Source organism: Nilaparvata lugens, chromosome 11 (assembly GCF_014356525.2).
Source record: "Nilaparvata lugens isolate BPH chromosome 11, ASM1435652v1, whole genome shotgun sequence".
In the NCBI taxonomy this organism is placed as follows: domain Eukaryota; kingdom Metazoa; phylum Arthropoda; class Insecta; order Hemiptera; family Delphacidae; genus Nilaparvata; species Nilaparvata lugens.
Genome location: NC_052514.1, coordinates 23,146,758 through 23,166,993, shown reverse-complemented (window position 1 = coordinate 23,166,993; position 20,236 = coordinate 23,146,758). Strand labels below are relative to the sequence as shown.

Below are 20,236 nucleotides of genomic sequence, written 5' to 3'. Positions count from 1 at the left end.
AAATCACAGAACAAATTCAAACAAATTAATGCTTTCCATTAAAAGTGTAATTCAATCACCTATACCAGCCACTACGTAGGCAAATGTAAGAAAAACAATTATTATTTCAGCCTGAACATATTGAAGATTTTTATTGCTGCTTTATGGAATGCTGTGTTGTTGAAGTAGGCTAAATGAGTATTTTCAATAAGATCAATTCAATGCAAATCGACTGCGGTGGATTAGGCTATTTATAGATAATTTATAAATTAATAAAAACAATATAAAAATCTTGTAGTACCCTTTATTTTTTGAAAACTTTAAAATAAAGTTTTAAACTTTGAAACTTTAAATTTAGATAAACTTTAAAGATAAAAATTTCGTAGTACCCTTTTTTTAAAAAAGTTTTAAACTTTAAAATTTGAAAAAATAAAGAGTAATACAAGATTTTTATATTGTTTTTGATATATTCAAAAGTAGCCCATGTGAGTGAAGTATTTTTATAATTTATAGCTATTTTCTAAGCGACATTTTAAGCATTTTGTTACAGTACCTAGTTCTTAGGATATATGAGTGGGTACTTTAATTCATTCAAAAAATTCATTTAGAATATGACCTTATTTATATTCCTCCTTCTGATTATTTTTTACATGACTAAAATACACTGCAACTTATTGAAACATTGATTGGGCTAAGATAGGCTATACCTACAATATAAAGTGATGAAAAATATCAGATGGCTGAAGAATTAGGCAACTTAAATATCAAAACTTGCTCTTCTCTCACCGACACGAGACCTCGTGAAAATCTCCCATTCTCTCCAAATGCCAAGGTATTTTATCTTATTCATTATTATGGGAGAATTTTATTCAATTTCAGATTAAAATTATATCTGTATATTATGAGCTTAATAAGATTTGATGTTGAGCTGTATCAAATCAAATGTTTTTAATTGTTGTTGACAAATACATGTATTGACAAAGTCATAATAACGGAACATATCCCTTAGAAGCAGCAATTACTGAGGTAAAGAACAACAAACAATAACATTTAGAAATGAAAAACGAATTGAATGAGATAATAAATATAATGTAACAGATCAGCACTTATACATACTAAATAAATATGTCTGATGCTCAAAAATATCTCAAAGTCATAGAAAGGATTTTTACTCAGCCAAATATCCAATTTCTTTAGAAAAAAACTAATGATTATATTCCTAAAACGGAATATATACAGATGATTTTGGTACAAAATGATGAATATTTATGATTAGATAATGATAATGAGTCCGATCTCACTAGGCGCTAGATCTGCATGAAACCGGAGGGAAAACGTGAGAATTATTGCGATAGAAGGAAGTGTTAGATACCTTCAATCTCCTTGGCGGGTGCAACGTAGATGGGAATTTTGACATAGGTGGCCGGCGTGTTGTGCAGACAGACAATAGGCAGATGCTTGCTGTCGAGCAGATGGACGGCGACCCGCGTCACGTCGGTCGACATCACCATGCCCAGAATTGGCAGATGCAGTTGCAGCGTTGACAGGGGCACGCCCTGTTTCGTGTCCCATGCTATAATCCTCTTATCCTCCGATCCTGGACACAAATCAATCGAAATCAATGAGCCCAAGTGTGTTATGGATTAGGATATGGTTAGCCAATTATTGGCCAAAAAATTGATTTAGATTAGCTCATACATCATATCATTAATATGTGTAAATAATGAAAATCTATTTCAATCGATATAGAAATATAGGAAGTTTTGGGCAATGTTTGAGCCTGTTTTTCTATTCCAACTATTGAATTGTTGGCTCTATCCAATAAATGAATACATTGATTTGATTTACGACACCTATCACAGTAGATATAATGACATCAGCTAAGCCAAAGGCTTCAAATGCTTCAAGGCTTCGATAAGCATTCATTACCAGCCTAGAAAGGGAATTCTATTAACTTTGTTGTAGTTCAGACACTGTGTTACTTGTAAATATTTGAAAAACACATACTTTCCTTGGAGTATTGAGGAATGCATTTTACTCCTGAAGAGGAGCTTCATCAGCCTGACACCAGGGGCGATTGCTCTTATGGGTTGGACTGTGTGGCCAAAATGTGGGAAAATATTACATTTGATTTGAAGTTAAGTTGATCATTTATTAAGAAGTATTTGTCATTTTTGAGGTGTTTAAAAATTTTGTATTGTTCTAGTGTGTTGAGTCTCTGGCTTTTTTTGGAGAATGTGTAGGATTTCAATATCTGTTTGTATGTTTTTGTAAGTGTGTCCTGTGGTTATTAAATGTTCTGCATATGTGGATTCTGAATTTGAATTTACTGCTTTTATATGCCCATTGTACCTTATTTTAAAGCTACGACCGGTCTGTCTAATATAGAATTTTGAGCCTGTATTTCATTTTAGTTTACAAATTCCTGTTTTTCAAATTGTGAGCTGTCTATTTTTCGTGTTTTTAGTTGGGTTTTCAAGTTGTTGTTGGTTCTAAATGCTGTTTTGTAGCCTGATTTTTTGAATATGATTGCTATGGATTGTGATTTTTGATTGAAATAGGTGAGTGTGACGTATTTGTTGGGATTTGGGGGTTTCTGTTTCTTGTTTTTCATTTTATGAAGTATTTTGTCTATTACATTGGATGAGTAGCAATTGTTTTGTGCCAGATATTTTATAGTGTTCAATTCTGTCTGGTAATCTTCTTTTGTAAGTGAAATGCTTATCAGTCTATGAATCATGGAGTTAGAGGCGGCAAGTTTGTGTTGTGGTGGATGATTTGATGTTTCATGTATGAGTGTATCTGTCATTGTGGGCTTTCTGAAAATACTAAATCTTGGTTTGTCGTCCTGTTTTGATATTGAAAGTCCAGAAAGTTTAAGGCATTGTTGGTTTCATATTCTGCAGTGAAATGTATGTTTTTATGTATTTCGTTCAATTCTGAGAGGAGTTGATCCCATTGTCTGGCATTTCCTTTGTAGAGTAGTATTATGTCATCAACATATCTTTTCCAATAAATGAATTTTTCTGCATGTTTATTTTTGAATATTTTTGTTTCTTCCATGTGTTGCAGGAAAATTTCAGCTAGTATAAAGGAGATTGGGCTTCCCATTGGAAGGCCCTCTTTTTGACTGAAGTATTTTAGATCATGAGTGAAGTAATTTTGTGATGTTATGATTTTTAATATTTCTATTAGCTCTCTGGTGTGTTCTGGTGCATTGTTCTAGTTGTTCAGGATTTTTTCAATAATAGCTATGGTTTCTTTTCTTCTATTCCAACTATTGTATTGTTTGCTCTATATGAATACATGAATAAATGTGAATATAATAAATATACGAATGAATGAATACATTGATTTGATTTACGACACCTATCACAGTAGAAAGAACAGCATTTAGAACCAATAGCAGCATTTAGAACCAATAATTACGGAATTCTATTCATATATAATTTTGATGGGCCACTTCCAATGAATAAAAGATCAATTGAGAATTATTCTGTTCAATGTTTCATACATAGAAATTGATTGTAAGGCTACTTAATTGGTATTGCATCTTTTCTTATTGGTTTAATAGTTTTGATTCTCTATGTTCACAATTTATTCATTGAAGCTTTTGTTGACAGAAAATGAAAGAGTCTCATTATCTATCCCATACAGTGGTTCATACTATTTTACGGGAGAGCCGCTCTCAAAAATCTTGATAACAGACTAATAGATAGGTGATAAAAGTTCTTTCGGAGGGAATCGATTAATAATATTTTTCTTATTTCTGATCAAAGTGAGCGAATTACCAATACCTTCAATAATTGAAGAATTATATCACTTACGTGTTTCTTCATGAAATAAATTCCATGCAACAGTAATAATGAATTACGGTAAAAGTAATTCTGATATTTTAATAATCACTGATAATTAATAATAAGTAATATAATACGGTATTTGTAATGAAAAAATACTTTCAGCACAATCTTCTCTCCCTCTAAAAATTGTTTTCTTGTTGAAAAAGCTAAAACAATGGCTTCCAATTCTACTTGTGTGATTATTCAATTTATTGATCAATGCGATTTCTAAAAGACAGTATCAACTACCATAGTAAAGGTATAATTTTTTTATAGCATAAAGTTTAAACTCTGTGGTAAAAGAAAAATCAGAAAATATTTTGTGGTATAATCAAAATCCGTGATAATAATAATGAATAGATGTTAGTAAATTATTACACATAGTAATAATCTACATTTATTATTAACCAGCTTATACCCGGCGAACTTCGTACCACCAAAAAGTCAATCTCATGTCACACTTCACTTTATTTGGTGAATCATGAAATTTATCTGACAATCAATATTTTCATTTACATCTCAATACGGACTTCCTATGTGCTTAGTCATGCAGCATTTATTATTCCGAAAACATATTCTTCTCAATCAATTGGTAGTGATATCGATCAGTAAAGTGTTGAATTGAAATAAATAGATGAATTAAATCAGTGTTTCAAAGATGAATCTAATGTTTTCAGTGTTGTTGATTGTCAATAGATGGACAAGGAAATATGCGATGTACGATAAATTTACACAGAATATAAGCTAAGCTAAATTTAAAAATAATGTAGATTATTTTTTCATTCTTCTGTAATTAATGAATGCAATATGAACAACTCTATTTCATGAGATGATTAATTTTTTTCCAACATTTTCCAGTTTCTCAAGGATAGGGGAGTGATAATAATTATTTGTATAGGTCTTCTCTTCAATCAACTCCAAACTAACGTTTTAATACCAGTACACAATTTATCACAGGGTGAAGTGTTTATTATACAGCTGGTAACTTTGGGTGCTAAATTATAGGTAGCCGCTCGGCCAAAAATTTCGAAAGCATAGGTCTGTAAAATGGATTAATAAATAATAATTATTAGTCTCCCTATTGAAATTTCTGGTCAGAAACCATCCCCAATATTCATACAACATATTCCCAAAGTTTCATGCCGTTCTGTGAAGAAGTTTTCGAGTCTATAGAGAACAAACAAACAAACAAACTAATACACAAACACATTCATTTTTATATGAATATATATTGGTAATTTTGTGAAATTTGATAAGAACAAATTAAAAAAATGAATGAAGTAATAAGTGACATACCAGAGACAGCAAGTGTGCCATCGGCCGATAACTTGACACACGTGACATAGCCAAGATGGCCGGTGAGCAGATGCAGGTCATCTCCAGTGTCCATGTCCCACACAATGAGGTTGGCGTCACGTGACCCCGACACTACTATCGACTTGTTGGTCACAGCCACAGCTACACACGTCACTTGGTCTGTGTGCCCCACTAGCACCTGTTCATCAATTACAGTAGGATACAATAATATAAATAGAATAAAAACATAACTTTCTATAACACAGTATATAAATAATATTGGAATAATAATAGAGCTACTTGATATCCAAAACTAGTCGTGTCTAAAAAAAAAACAGAAAGAAGGGTACTTGTTTATTCAATTAGAAAAGATGTAGGCTGAATCAATGCATGATAGGAAATTGGACAATAATAAAAAACATTATTTTCCTAGGGCTTTCTTGTAGAAAAAATTAATTTCATCAAATTAGAAAAATTCAATTCTTTCTTATTTTCAGGATAATTTTATCAGAAAAAATGTGATAGGCTTTATAGAGACAAGAATGTTGATTGTCTGTTCAATATGGATTTAATTCACAATTGAAAAAAAAACAGAGGAAATAGTTATTTGTGCAACTAGTGCGCAAAGTGACAGTTTGCTGCACCGAAAGAAACGTTTACGCCCGAGCCGTAGGCGAGGGCGGAATGGCTTCTTGAGTGCAGCAGAGGAACTTTGCGCACGTATTTCACATTAAGTTTTTCCTACAGTTACCATTGAATATGAAAAGTGGGTAATTATGGATAAAATGATGGCTGAAATCCATCAAATGTTTGTGTGTGTGATGCTGTTATTAATAACAATCTTAATTCATTTAAAAATTAATAATCCAATTGAAGTTGAAAATTTTCAGCCAAAGTTCTCATTTTTATTCATTCAAGAATCAGAGGAAATACAGATAAAACAAAAAATTCGCATTCAAAATTCACGCCAAAAGCTGGTTTGGATGACTGCAAAATGGCTGAACCGACAAGCGCGCGACCTAGCAGGAAGAATCGTACCTAACTTCGTTCTTTCATCCAGCTAAAAACAGTATTCAGTTATTCAGAATTATGATTAACTAGAATTACCGAAAAATACTATAAGTAAACTAAAAAATATTTATAAAATAACATAGACAACAGAAAATATTTTATTGTAGTATATTCTAATGTTATTTTATTGATTTTATCGACATGGATTTCGACGGTAATTATTTAACCTGAAAATTCGAATTTCAAAATGTGTGTTTGCTACATTTCTCATTGCTTGGAGTTGAAATAATTATATTACTGTCAATAGAAAATAAACATTATTTATTATTAAATGATGAGAAGTTATTATTTAATTATGATTTAGATAAACATTATTCTTGTTTTTGATTTCTAGATTGGGATTTTATCATAAATGTAGGGTAGCCATTGAAATGATTCTCATCTAAATCTAACAACAGTCATTGTTACCAACTTAATTTTTGTTTTCGTGCACTAAACCTCCATATAACCCACCAACTATTTTGTGTTGCCATGTTGCAAATCTGGAGTGCAGAAAAAATTTTTCCCGCACTAGAGCGGAAAAGTGATTCTTTGCGTTCTGTAATCAGTGCAGGAATGGCCACTTTTCAAGGTATCTGTAGGAAAAGTAAATAATCTCTTGAACGGAAAGATTGGATATTCCTGAAGACAAGGCAAGACAAGATATTCCTACTCAATTGAGCTACTCATATCGTGCTGGTGAACTTGAAATTCAAACTCATTGCATGAAAAAACCCTGAAAAGCTTTCAGTATTTATGAATATGACTCACTTGAAGGAGAATTATTATTGTACTTCTGTAAATCAATTCTCATCAACCATTGAGCTTCAATAATTATTCAAGAATAGGCCTATTCGAGAAACACTACCCTGCAATAGTCATTGAATTGCAAAAATCTTCTGAATACTGTCTTTGAAACTAGAGTAGAGCTGTGATGCTATACTGTATATAGTTTCACAATAAAATATTTTCTCTTCATGATTCTGATATTGCCTATGCAAGAAGCATAGTAGTGAATTTAAGCACTTTAATTCGTTGACTCTCTGAAAGTAAAATGTTATTTTTGATAATTCATCAACGAGAATATTGAAAATCAGTTTAGAGTTTAATGATATTATGTTATAATTTGAATTTTTGGAAAAATAAAACAAGATTGATGTAAATTACCTGAGTGAGCTTGCCTCCAACAACCTGCCATACTTTCAACGACATATCTCGAGACCCAGTGATGACATGCAGTGAGTCAACTGTCAGCACAAAGCAAGTCACTTCTTCCTTGTGACTCACAATGAACCTCTCGTCATCTCTATGCGTTGTCAACGGCCAAATTCTCAAACTGAAATTAATAGCAGATATTTTAATGATAAATATTATATTTCTCATGAAACTTTGATGATGACGAGCGTGAAAGTATTTTATTCGATTTCCCTTTCTTGTTTAGGGCTACTAATATGAACATAAAAAATAAAAATCATAGTAATTAAAATTTAATTTTATTTTCACATATGCCGGAGAAAGAAGGAGGAGAAGAAGAAGGAGAACAAGAACAATAAGAGAAGAAGATAGAGAGAGAGAGAGAGAGAGAGAGTGAGAGAGAGAGAAGGAAAGAAGAAAAGGCAGGTAGAAGAAGCAGAAGAGGGTGACAACATTTTTCGAAGTCAATTTAAATGTATTGTGAGAATTAACAAAATTAATATATACTTTTTTAATAATTTATTCTCACATTTAGGCCTATCACTTAGACACTTGAAAATGACTGAAAGTTTGGAACATGTTGTGTGAAAATAAACGCAAATGTTGAAAGGGTAATACTTTGGTTTTTTACTTTTATATTTCATTGATATTCAATCAAAATTAAAATACGGTACTTTAAAACATTTTTTAATTATTTATTTCTATAGGGTTACTTGTTATTTGTATTTAATGGATTCACTAGTAGCATTTTGAAATAGAGTAGATCCAAAGGGTGAAGTACTAGTGATTCCATATAATAAGTTAAAACATTAAATATATCCATTGCATGTTTGTAATTGAATCTTAGAGCACATGTTTAAGTGCAGATTTTCCCACCTTTCATATTTTCTCTTGGAAAGTAGTTTCAACAATATAATAGGATTAGATAGATTCAGGATAGATAGGATTCCTAGCTATAAGATAGGATTTTTTAAAAATAACACATATTTCTTTTGTTAAGACGCCTTTTTGTTATATAATTTATTTTGTTCTTATTTTATTTTACTCTTGTTTCATTCTCAGCTTGTTGTTTATTTTAAATCTTATTTTTGAATGAAGAATGTTGTAATGTTTCAAGGAGACATATAAGGGTTCAACCTGTTGTCTCCATGTATGTATTTATGTAAATAAAAGAATAAATAAAAAATAAAATGTTTATAAGTGAGTCTTATATTTCAGTGTAATTAAGTATATCGCAAGCCTAATATTCTATTTTTTTCTTGTAATATTTTGTAGAGAAGTTCACTTATTGTGATAACAGAATGATTTGTTTTTGCCATTTAAACGAGGAATACAGATTTTTGTATAATATTGTAGAGTAATATTGGGGACTGACCTATTGTCACCATTGCCGCTGACGGCATACTTCATGTTGTTGGTGATGGCGAGGAAGTCGGTTGGCCCCAAGGCGGTGTGCAGCAGGGTGCCGTTGTCGGCCACCCACACAGCCAGCACCCCTTGGCGGTCACTGCTCACCACGCGTCTACTATCCGACAGAACGCCCACTGCAGTCACTGTCGCTTGGTGACCCTGCAATGTAATCAGAATAGTTAGGATAATTAAATGCGCTGAAAATAAATGTAATGGAAATAAATAAGCTTAATAAATGTGAAGAAAATAGATTGCTTAAATAATTGTAATGAAAATAAATAGGCTGAATACAGGATGTTTCAGAGAAACGGGAAATTTTGAAAGTTGAATAATTTCAAGAAAAACAAATCTTTAAGTAGAGTTTTTCATATAATTTAATATTAAAAATTATGCAATTTTAGAATAAATACCGTAACATTTATTTTTGAAGATTACATCTTAAGGAGTGTTCCTTTTCTACGCAAACATTCCTGTAGTCTCTTCGTCACACTGCCCATGGTTTGACGTAATATTACAACTGGAATTTCTGAAATCGCTTCTCCAATCTTGGCTTTCAAATATTCCGTTGTTACAGGTCGACTAAAGAACACTTTGATTTTAAGTCGACCCAACAAAAAGAAATCACAATCTGTCAAATCAGCGGATCTGGGAGGACATGGAAAGTTATCATTTCTCGAAATTACACGTTCCCCAAACAATTCAATCATCTTGTTGAAACTAGGCTGTGTCAATAATTTGTATAAATCTCTGTAGTTGTTGCACAACAAAGGTTTTGAAGCATAGCAACGTAACGATCCGAAGTGAATGTAATCGCAAAGCCATTGTCGTTCTCAAAAAAGTAATAAGGACCTATAATACAGTGAGATGACATAGCACAGTTACTTTTTTGCTGTGCAGTGGACGCTATGGTGTGATCTGTAGGATTTTCTTGTGCCCAGTATCTGTAATTTTGTTTTTTTTCAACAAAACCACTGAGGTGGAATGGGCTTCGTCTGATATCCACAGTTTGTTAATGAACCCCTCGTCATCGATCACCTTTTGGAGCATCAATTAACAAAGATGTTGTCGCATAGCATGGTCGTTGCGTTTCAGTTCCTGGAAAATCTGTAACTTGTATGGATGGCATTTCAAGTCCTGTACTAATATTCATCAAACACTTTAACTTTGCAACTGTAAAGATGCTGCGTGACGACGAATTGACCGATGTGGACTTATTATGACCACATCTCGAACAGCTTGGATATTGACTGGTGTAAGAATGGTTCGCGACCTGGAGGTTTCTTTCCCATTGCTGAACCAGATTCCTCGAAATTATGTATCCATACGCATACGCACGTTGCGCACCACTCCAAGCATCTATGATAACTAAATGACAAGGTTTTGTTGACATACGTTATTCAGTGGTACCAATCGCCCACGGCAACCAACACATCTTTCAAAATTTCCTTGAATCACTTTGTATAATAATGTAGTAAATAAATGCAGTGAGAATAAATTAACTAATTAAATGTAAAAAAATGAATGCAATGGCAATGAATAGGCTAAATAAGTGTTAAACAAACAAAATAAATGAAATGAAAATGAATAAGCTTAAAACATGCAAAAATGAACGTAATGAAAATTAATAGGCTTAATGAATGTAACAAATAAATGTTAAGGAGATAAATGGGCGAATGATTGATAATCATAATGATTATTATTATTCTGCCTTCTAACAATACAAAACTAAAATGCAATCTTATGATTTCACTAGTATTCTATATCTACTATAGCAGCAAATCAGAAATAGAGAGTCCCACACGATGTGGGCTTAATATGCTGGTTAATATCTGTGTATAAATGCAATCTGCCGTCCTTTATGGAAAAAACAGAGATTTTATATAGATGCAGCCAGTTCAAGTTACCCTAGCTCCTAGTTTTTAAATGGAGTAATTGCTGCACTATACTTCAAAATTTTCGTACATTATTTGATTGTTGCCAATATACTTCATTTTATTTGATGTATATTTAATTTGGTATCAACTTGACACCTAATTTTCTAGTTCCAGTGATTCAAATGAAATTAGCGACTATGAATAACAATTTGGTATCAGCTTAACACTTTATTTTCTACTGAATTATTAAATTTGAATGTGTGTATACTGACCGTAAAGACAGATACAACGAGTCCAAGCGTGAGACCCCAGACGCGGGCAGTCTTGTCCTCTGAGCCCGAAATGACGAAGAGGCCATTGGGCGAGATGGCCAGACACGTGACGTTGGCCGAGTGCCCTTCCAGGGTGGCGCTCAGCTCATGGGTGTTCACCAACCACACGTTGATTAGGCTGTCCATGGCTCCTGCATTGCATCCCAAATACAAACATTACCATGAATATCGAGTGGAGTACGATATATTTCTTTTGTTTTTCATTTTATCTCTTTTTTAATGTTATTACACCTATATGTTAGATAGATAGATAAAGAATTTATTGTTCACTTCAAAACAATACAAAATAAGATCAAATAAAATATAATGTCATTCATTACCAATTAATACAATAGTTGAAAATAATCCAAAAATTCTTAGGTATAGCCGAAGCCGTCAGCCGGAGTTGATAGTTATTTTATCTAAATCTCATCCTTATCTTTTAATTTTTGTCAAGTTCTCTCAGTACAGTGTGAACAAGCTACACAATGTCATGCGATAGCACTCAATAAACTTGATAAAGCAGCTGGGAAGTTAACACTAATGTCAGTCACTCATAGCACAGTAATCCGTAGATGCTCAAATTCTTATGATTTCCAGTTCATTTGAGAAACCTAAATAATTATTATTATAGAGATATCAACTACCCATTGGTACAAAGTAAATTCTTCTTACTTTATCAATTAATCAACCAATATTAATATCATAATATTTAATATCATAATATGGCTCGTACTGAACTTTGTGAGTCTTTCTGAATGTTTATTTTTCAAATAAATGGATAGTTACTTGCACTGGGTTATCAAAAATAATACCAAAACAGAAATCCCATCACAAAAATTGAATACAATACTTACAGTTATATCAAGGGATAGAGAGGCAGGTCTACACAGTATTGATATCCAAAAAATTGAGAATATTAAGTTAATAATGTTACTTCTACTATTAACTGACATCAAATTATAGAATAAGTGTAATGAATAATAATTTAAATAATAACGGAATCAACTTTTCCAAATTAATAAAGCAATAATGGTTGGAATCTAAAATAATGTAGGGAGGGAGTGAAATGTAAGATAAACACTCTATAAATTAATCTCAATTTTCAAACCACTAAATTATTTGCACTGGCTCGCTAAACTGTTCAACATATAAGTACTCATTTTATGCATTGAAAATACACTGTTAAATATGATATAGAGTATCCAAAATATATAGCCTATAGGTAGCCCATACTCAATTCTAAACTTCACCGTTTCTATAGAAAATGAGTGACATTTCCACATTTTCAATATTTTTTTCATATTGCAGACATATAATAAAACATTTAAACAGTGAAAAGTACACTGATATTGTTCTAAAACAACGAAGAAATGGTTGTAGCTAGTCATTGGGATTAATATGTTGATTATTGAATGCAATATTGGTGATTTACCTGTAACAGCGGTGGTTCCATCCCTGGATATGTCGAGACAGGAGATAGAGGCGGTATGGGGTCGTTGGGCCTGGTTGGGTGGCTTGCCACTCATCTGCACTCCTAGCTCATCTATTCCAACTCCATCCTCTTTCCGAAAACTCCAGAAGGTTATCCGGTTGCCTCCTGAAAAATAAATAGTTTTAAATATTTCATACGTTGCTTACTGGTATGAATACTTTGTTTCGATCAGTGTTCACATTAAATAGCCAAGTCGCCACCTTCAGATTTCACATATTAAGAATTTTTTTTCATAAAGTTGACTACTGTATTTCAATGAGCAACCCATTTGCAATTGTCAATCAATTTAAATTCTTATCATACATAATTTATTTGTAGATAAATAGCTTTGTATTGACAGCTTGGTCTATTCACTTGTGTCGTTCCTGGACACTCCATCAAGTCTCATTCTGAATAAATAAATAAAAATAGAACTGCAAATTGAATGCAATATAATAGCTTTATTATTCATAATACATAATAATATTGCCGTGATATATCTTATATGTTAGAATTCTGATAAATTCTTCGCTTGGTAAACTGCCCATCACCCCTCCCACTAGCAAACCAATAAAAAACTTGTGTATTCATGTGAAATACTGAAAGGTCAAAGTAAATAAAAGTACAGTGCACCTATTATAAATAAAAATGAAAATAGAATATTTTTGGTGGGATGAATTATTTTTATATTTTTATGAATGAATGAATGAATAAAAGCTCATAGTAATTTCAAAACATGTAAGTTGGTTTTATGGTGAAGGTAGGCCCACATGCCTGCAGTGATGAGGAAGTCGTCATTGTTGGTGACTTTGACGCCGGTGACCTTGGAATTGTGGCTGGTGCTGATAGTCCGCACCAGACATCCGCTGTGCATGTCGAACACATACACACGGCCGTCTGCCCCTCCCGCCACCGCCCGCTGGTTGTCCCCCGCCAGCCAGATTGACACCACCTGCACCAAATAAACGTTTCAATTATTCTATGGTTAAGATAAATGAATAAATTATAATCTTAAAAATGACCACAGGAATATGAAAAACTACATTTCAACTGGGGGATTTGTATAGAGAATCAGTTTTTTGGACGGATAAACACGCATCCCTTCTAGTTTTCTTCCAGAGACAAGATATTAAGTTCAAGTTATGACGCTATTTATAATAAAGAATATCGTAATAAATCATTTATAAAGGGATGCTGGTCTTAGGGAAGGGTGAAGACGCAGATCGCGTCATTGAAATTCTTAGGGGATTAAAATTATAGGGGGGGGGGGGTGGTACCCAAAGAAATGTCAGCAGAGCCTAAAATGACGAATGATGACGAGGGTTCGAAGGTGGCTTATTTATGATGGTACTAGAATTTGGGATATTTATGAGGTAGGGGCGCGTCATTGAGTTTTGAGTTTGGAGTCTTGACTTCTGATCCACGAGGGCATTGAATGTTGATGTTCAGTAATAGTAGACTCATTTTAGAAAATAAAATAAAACATATTGCTACCACAATTATTTTTAAACTGACTTTTGATCTAAAAATACTCCACTAGCTGCTGTGACTCACAGCTCTTGTTGTTCTCTTCTTTTTTGAGTTTCATGAATCATATTCAAATTATGAGGAATTATCGATTAATGACAAATTTATTGCAATTCACAGTTTTCTTTACAAATCATGATTCCACGCAGAACAATGATGTTCCAAGCAAGAAATCATTAAATTTGATTTTAGTTATAGAAAAACTTTAAAAAGCTGCTTATTACATGCCATATATATTTTCAATTCAATTCGTAGAGGCTCATATACTAGGCTACAATTTTTTTCTCACATTTCAGGCGATTCTTCTTCCAACTGTTCAACAAGAAAATAATAGTACTAGGAAAGGAAGAGAAAGAAAAGAAATATGGAAGTGAAAAATAAGAATGAGGGAACAGCAAGGAGAAGGATACTACAAAGAAGAGGGTCCAAGTGGAAATTAAAAAAGGTGACAGAATAAGGAACACAGGAGAAAAATTGCAAGGAATCTATCCAAATTTACTTAATTTGCAGAAGCATGATCTTGATTTATGTCGGCTCCGGCTGATATATAACGATATGTGTTGATACTGTTCAACAGTCGTGATGTCCCATTGACGGGTCAAATTAAATATTTAGGCTAGGTGATCTTCCCGTGAGGGACAAGAAGTCATATGAATGAATGAATTGTTACCTTGGCCTTGTGACCCCTGAGGCAATGTATCTGAGTGCCGGTGGCCAGAGTGTGCAAATAGAGTTGGTTGTCCTCACAGGCGGCCAGCAGGAACACCGAATCCGAGGAGATGGCCAGGCGACACACCGGAGAAGGCAGTGTGATTGTGTTCAGAACTGTGAACGTGTCCAGAGTCCACAGGCACACACTGCCGTCCGATGAACCTGTCATCGAGAATTTATTCATTTATTAATTCAAATACCAGCAAAAGTAAATCATATACCATGATTAAGGGAGGGTAACAAGCGAAACCCAAAACTATGTGAATATCCTTCTTTGGAATTTTAATTAATTAGAATTCGAAAACATAACTTCAACACACAATAGTTGTAAACAAAAAAGTTCTATATTTAAAAGAAAAAGCTTAAAATAAAAATATATAAATATGTTATATATATTTTTTCATTTTTAAATTAAAATTCCTTATTAGCTTCAAATTAGTTTTTTTAATTTGAAAATGGCCCTAATCAGCATAGCATTTTCCTGTAAATCCATGACGAGAATATCCTTTCATCTCTGTAGCTACTCTTTCAGAGAAGTTTTGGAAGAAGCATTTCTAAGAAAGTAAGTAAATTGATGAGCGTTATCTGGTTATGACTGAATCAGACAATCAAATGATTTTTCAGACAAACTTGATGTAAATTAGGCCTATCTAAAAATTCAGGAGGTACGCACTGCTCCGTCAGAAATCCTGGAAATTTCCTTCTGAGAGTTTCTAAGAAGAAACAATCTTGGAATAGAACAGATATTTATTTATGTAAGATACCGTACATCATGATTGGATGTGCATGAGTTTCATTTGTCTCACTTATGACGATCAAACAGCGTGACTATCTCACGTTCATAATGCGTGATGGCGACATCTTATAAAATACTAGATACCGTACATAATAAAATGAATGTGCATGTGTATGTAGATCATAAAGCGTGAATATCTTAGTAAATGGAAATTTACATTAATTAGATCTCCTGATTCCATTGCCATATTATTTGTAGCCGTATTATATTTATATGTGTGTTTGTGAGATTGTTAACATTTTAGAATAATAAGGGCTTGATAATATTGTGAATACCCCTATAAATTATGGTTTGTAGGTCCATACACAAGGTGAAATTTGTTTTAAATGGTAATGTCAAGTCAGGAATGATCTAGTAGAAAGCGTACTGACCAGAGATGAGTATGTCAGAGGCGGCAGTGACAAGCACATTGGTGACGGGGCCGCGGTGGTGGTCTATCTTGATGACGACATCCCCCGCCTTCCGCCGCCCCGTCGGCAGCAGTTGCGTCACGATGATGCGTGAGTCATCCCCGCCTGACGCTATCAGGGTGTTGTTCATTGCCGGGGTCAGGCATAGCACTGGGGCTATGTGCTCGCTGCCACAACGATAACGCAGACATTCAAAATTATGTCACTTGAAAATTAATTGTAATATTTCTTCAACCTATATTTCCTTACAAAAAAATAGACAATTTCTATATTCAAAGCTATGTATTTCAGTAACCCGTCATTATAAAAAGTTATTGTTGAAATTCATGTTACTAGCATGTTTTAATCATGTAATCAAATTAAATTTATGAGAAATTGTACAATTCAAGATCCTGTCAAGTCTTACAAGTAAAAGTTGTATTAATAGCATTTTCAGCAAGTGTCGGTTTTGAAAATCATTAAGAGCATTGAGAAATTCCTCCACAACAATTATTATATTCTACATTATACAGTCATGATAGAGTATTTTTTTCCACTGAAAAATTATATTATGAGAAAAAGAGTCGACTTAATATTTTTTCACTTTAATATACAAATACATATTTTAAGCAGAAAAACATGCAATTCATCAGAAACTTCTATCTTTTCTGGCAAGTATTTTGTTCAATTCAGTGTTGAGTGAGATCATCAACCACTTTTGAATAAGGAGAATAGGGTGCTCTTGGTACCGCACTCTCTATTCCTATGAAAGTCTGTTCTCGTAGCAAGCCTGCTCTTTGCAGACTCTACTAACTAGCAATAAAAGCAGGTACCTATTAATAATAAAATTATTGATTGTAATCATCAATGATCTTTCCAAATAATAGAAAGCTATGTAATGATTTTAAATACAGTACCTTTGATTGTGTAATATTAATTTGAATGATAATATTATACAAGTATTCGAACAGTGACAGTGAAAAAGTAACGTTATTGATTATTTTGATTCAATTTGTTAGATTACTTACAATAAAAATACTCCTCCTGATTGTGAATATTTATAATACTTTATTATATAATCATTCTACAAAATGTTGTTCTTCCGACTGGAACATGGTAGACAGGCTACAATATGAGAAACCTTCTGAAAGTTGTGGTGTAACCAAGATTCAAAATAAGAATTAATTGATCTAATGTACTCGTCTACTCACTAAATTCGCAGCTTCAGCTCGAAAGTTTTCAAATCCCAGATGATGATAGATGTATCTTCACCGCCCGTCAGAAGGTATTGAGATTGTTTCGTCATTGCTATACAAAGAACTCTTCCATTGTGTCCTGGGGGAAAACATTTTACAATGTTGACAAGAGTGTCTGAAAAATATACTTCGTTTTGAACTATTTTGACGACACTACAGTCTATTCTTTGAATGATAATTATAAAAAATTAGTACTCACGTGTGGAGCGCTTTCGGATGTTTTAAAATCCGATAGCGCTTCACACGTAAGTACTAGTTTTTAATAACTATTATTCAAAAATTAGACTGTAGTGCTGTCAAAAATAGTTCAAAACGAATTATTAACTTTCAGTTCGTCATAGATAGTGAAATAGATGAGTAAAAAATATAATCCTACAACAACTATTGAACCACGATAACATCAAATGTATCCTAAATTAATAACGTAACAGATGAAATTGATATGAATTTATACAATATCATCTCATACATTAATGATGATAGTCTAAATAACTAATTCAGTAATTCCATGAAATGGGCTGAAAATTCTTAAATAACCTGTGTGTGAATGCAAACTGATTTTTGAATCTCTGTCTATGCGCCTATTGAAATTTTAAAACATTAACATAGAGAATACAAAATCAAACATGATTATCAATCGATTGATAATATTACTACTTTGTTTAGAATGTGAAAGTGTTTTGTATTCTAATATGAATAGAACCCTGTGTTAAACTACCCTCTTGTCAGTGATACAATGTAGGTCTACTAAATGATGATATGATATAATAATAAATATATTATATAGTTAACACATTCAATCAACTAAGCATTCAATCACATAATCATCCAATTTGTAGTGAATTTTCCGTCATCAAATCTCATTATCTGAGAGATATAATTTTGCACGTACCAACTAATTACCTTTGAATGTAGTGACGAGAGTGTTGGACATAACATGCCAGAGCTGAGGATCTCCAGTGTGAGGCACAACCACTATATGCTGAGCTGACGGAGTCGGTTCAATCAGGTTCACTCCACCATTCACAACCACGTCTGGAATGGATACAAGAATATAAGCTTCATTTCAATGGATAGTGATGAGAATATTACTAAACATAAGTAAGATATTATAATTATCATCCAACTACATTTCAAGCTTTTAGGGGTTATATTTATGTTTTGAGTAGAATTTATTCGAAATAAGAATTAAAAGTACTTTGTAATTTTATAGAGTGAGGTATCTTAATTAATTTATAAGTAACAGAAATCTTAATGTATTCAAATCGATTTTTCTACACCATGCAGATTATGATTGCATATTATGTGTGTGTGGTTGGATATTTATTGATTTCTGAACTTACTCTGAATCAAGAACTATATTACAGTATCTTTGAATCCATATATAATTTTTCAAAGTGGCTCACTTTTAATCTGAAGAGGAAGAGGGGGCTGTAGCCAACCGGTGAGAGGGACAAGGAGAGGATCAGTGTAGCCGTCACACCAGGCCATAGCAGACAGCATCAGTCTTGCCATCAATTCGCCACTCGAATCTGCAACAAAATCATCCTATATTTATTACATTTCAATTGTACTATTGAAACTATCATACTAATTGAGTATAATTTCGACTCTTTTATCACTGTAGACTATCACTATGATGATGGTTGAAACCCCTCAAAAAAGGCTAAAGCTCCTCATGAGGAGTGAAATGTGTCCAATATTGATGCTTCAAGGAATTAAGACGATTCAAATATCTACTAGGAAACCAACGACATAATTTTGACTGCAATTAGTATTGGATTTTGGTACTCTATTATTGAGGTGAGTCCTATTCAGAATTTTCTATAAAGTATAATTCACTTCAAAGTGAAGGTTGGACTACTCATTGCATAGAAATTATAAACTCTTATTATACTGTATTACTCTTATAATAGATAATTGAAGTGTTTTGAAGAAATATTAAAAAAAAGTGCAAAAGAATTTCAAATGTTGAGTACTCATCCCGACACGGGGTTTCAAATGTGTTATTTCTTTTGAAATTATTTTTGTTTTTTGAATATTATTTTTGCTTCTCATGAGAGCAAAGAACGTTTGATCTATTTTTATTCGGTAAATTCAATACAATGAGTTCTCAAAACATTACCGACTTATATTAAATTGCAAATTTATTAAAAAAATATTACTATATTGGAACCGGGCCTAAGTTGATAAAATAGAAATATCTATACAGAACAGTCCCTATGGCATTGAAACATCATTCTAATAAAGAGAATTCCAGAATGAAGATAGAAGTATTACTGTATATTATGAAATTGATAGTATTTGCTGGTATTGGAATTTCCATACTACTGCAGAAACTATATATTTTCTTACATAATAGAAGCACTCGCATAAGATTCACGAAACACTAACCTTTCGAGATTCATCAACATAGTTCTGAATACCCAGCATACATTTTTATAAACGTAACACCTTTGATTTAGCTTCTCTCAGATTCATTGATTATACTCTTATTCCCTTGATTGATTACAACATTATCCCTCATCATTGAACAAAAAAATTATTTGGATTGGTAATCGTAGAGAAAATTCATTCAGAAAAAGCATATTTTTAGGAAAAATGTTTCTTTGATTTCCGCTTGATTTGTTCCAATTAAATATACATACAACAAAACAGAAATGAATGTTGACCTGCAACAGATCGGAGCCAGCAGATGAGTTGTGCGCCAAACTGCAGGGTGTCACGTGTTAGGACGTCACTGGACTTGCGCACAGTGTAGTAGACCAACTCCAACTCCCTGTCGAGCAGGTAGCAGCGCACGTGTTCCAGGATGGAGCGCAGGTAGCTGACTGACACTGTACGCACGGCCGCCAGCAAAAAGTCAAAGTTGCACATTGTCAGCTGCTTCAAACGACTACTGTCACCTAAAAACCAAGTAAGAATTGAGATTCGAGCAAGAAAAAGCATCTTTCGATCTAACAATCCATTGTTAAGTAAAGTAATCTATTGTTACAGGAGCGTAGTAAGTTATGATACACCAATTACAATGACAGAAAAGTTTGATCAACTGGGTCATAAATATGATTGGTTCTGTCAGGTTGAACGATTCTGAAGAACACTCTTAGCCAAGCACGTTTTGGTTGCCTAG

At 33.0% G+C, this 20,236-nt stretch overlaps 1 protein-coding gene across 1 annotated transcript in view; it reads right to left on the bottom strand.

The window, feature by feature from the left end:
• Positions 1-20,236, bottom strand: part of LOC111055704 (NACHT domain- and WD repeat-containing protein 1) — a 47,587-nt gene that overhangs the window by 8,162 nt on the left and 19,189 nt on the right. The window contains exons 9-21 of the mRNA XM_039437903.1: positions 19,779-20,012; positions 18,513-18,638; positions 18,010-18,141; positions 17,062-17,185; positions 15,833-16,038; positions 14,625-14,827; positions 13,202-13,379; positions 12,389-12,553; positions 10,915-11,105; positions 8,734-8,927; positions 7,332-7,500; positions 5,115-5,313; positions 1,352-1,576 (exon numbers count right to left, since the gene is read on the bottom strand). Of these exons, the coding sequence (XP_039293837.1) occupies positions 1,352-1,576; positions 5,115-5,313; positions 7,332-7,500; positions 8,734-8,927; positions 10,915-11,105; positions 12,389-12,553; positions 13,202-13,379; positions 14,625-14,827; positions 15,833-16,038; positions 17,062-17,185; positions 18,010-18,141; positions 18,513-18,638; positions 19,779-20,012 (2,346 nt within the window). The remainder of the gene's footprint in view (positions 1-1,351; positions 1,577-5,114; positions 5,314-7,331; positions 7,501-8,733; positions 8,928-10,914; positions 11,106-12,388; positions 12,554-13,201; positions 13,380-14,624; positions 14,828-15,832; positions 16,039-17,061; positions 17,186-18,009; positions 18,142-18,512; positions 18,639-19,778; positions 20,013-20,236) is intronic.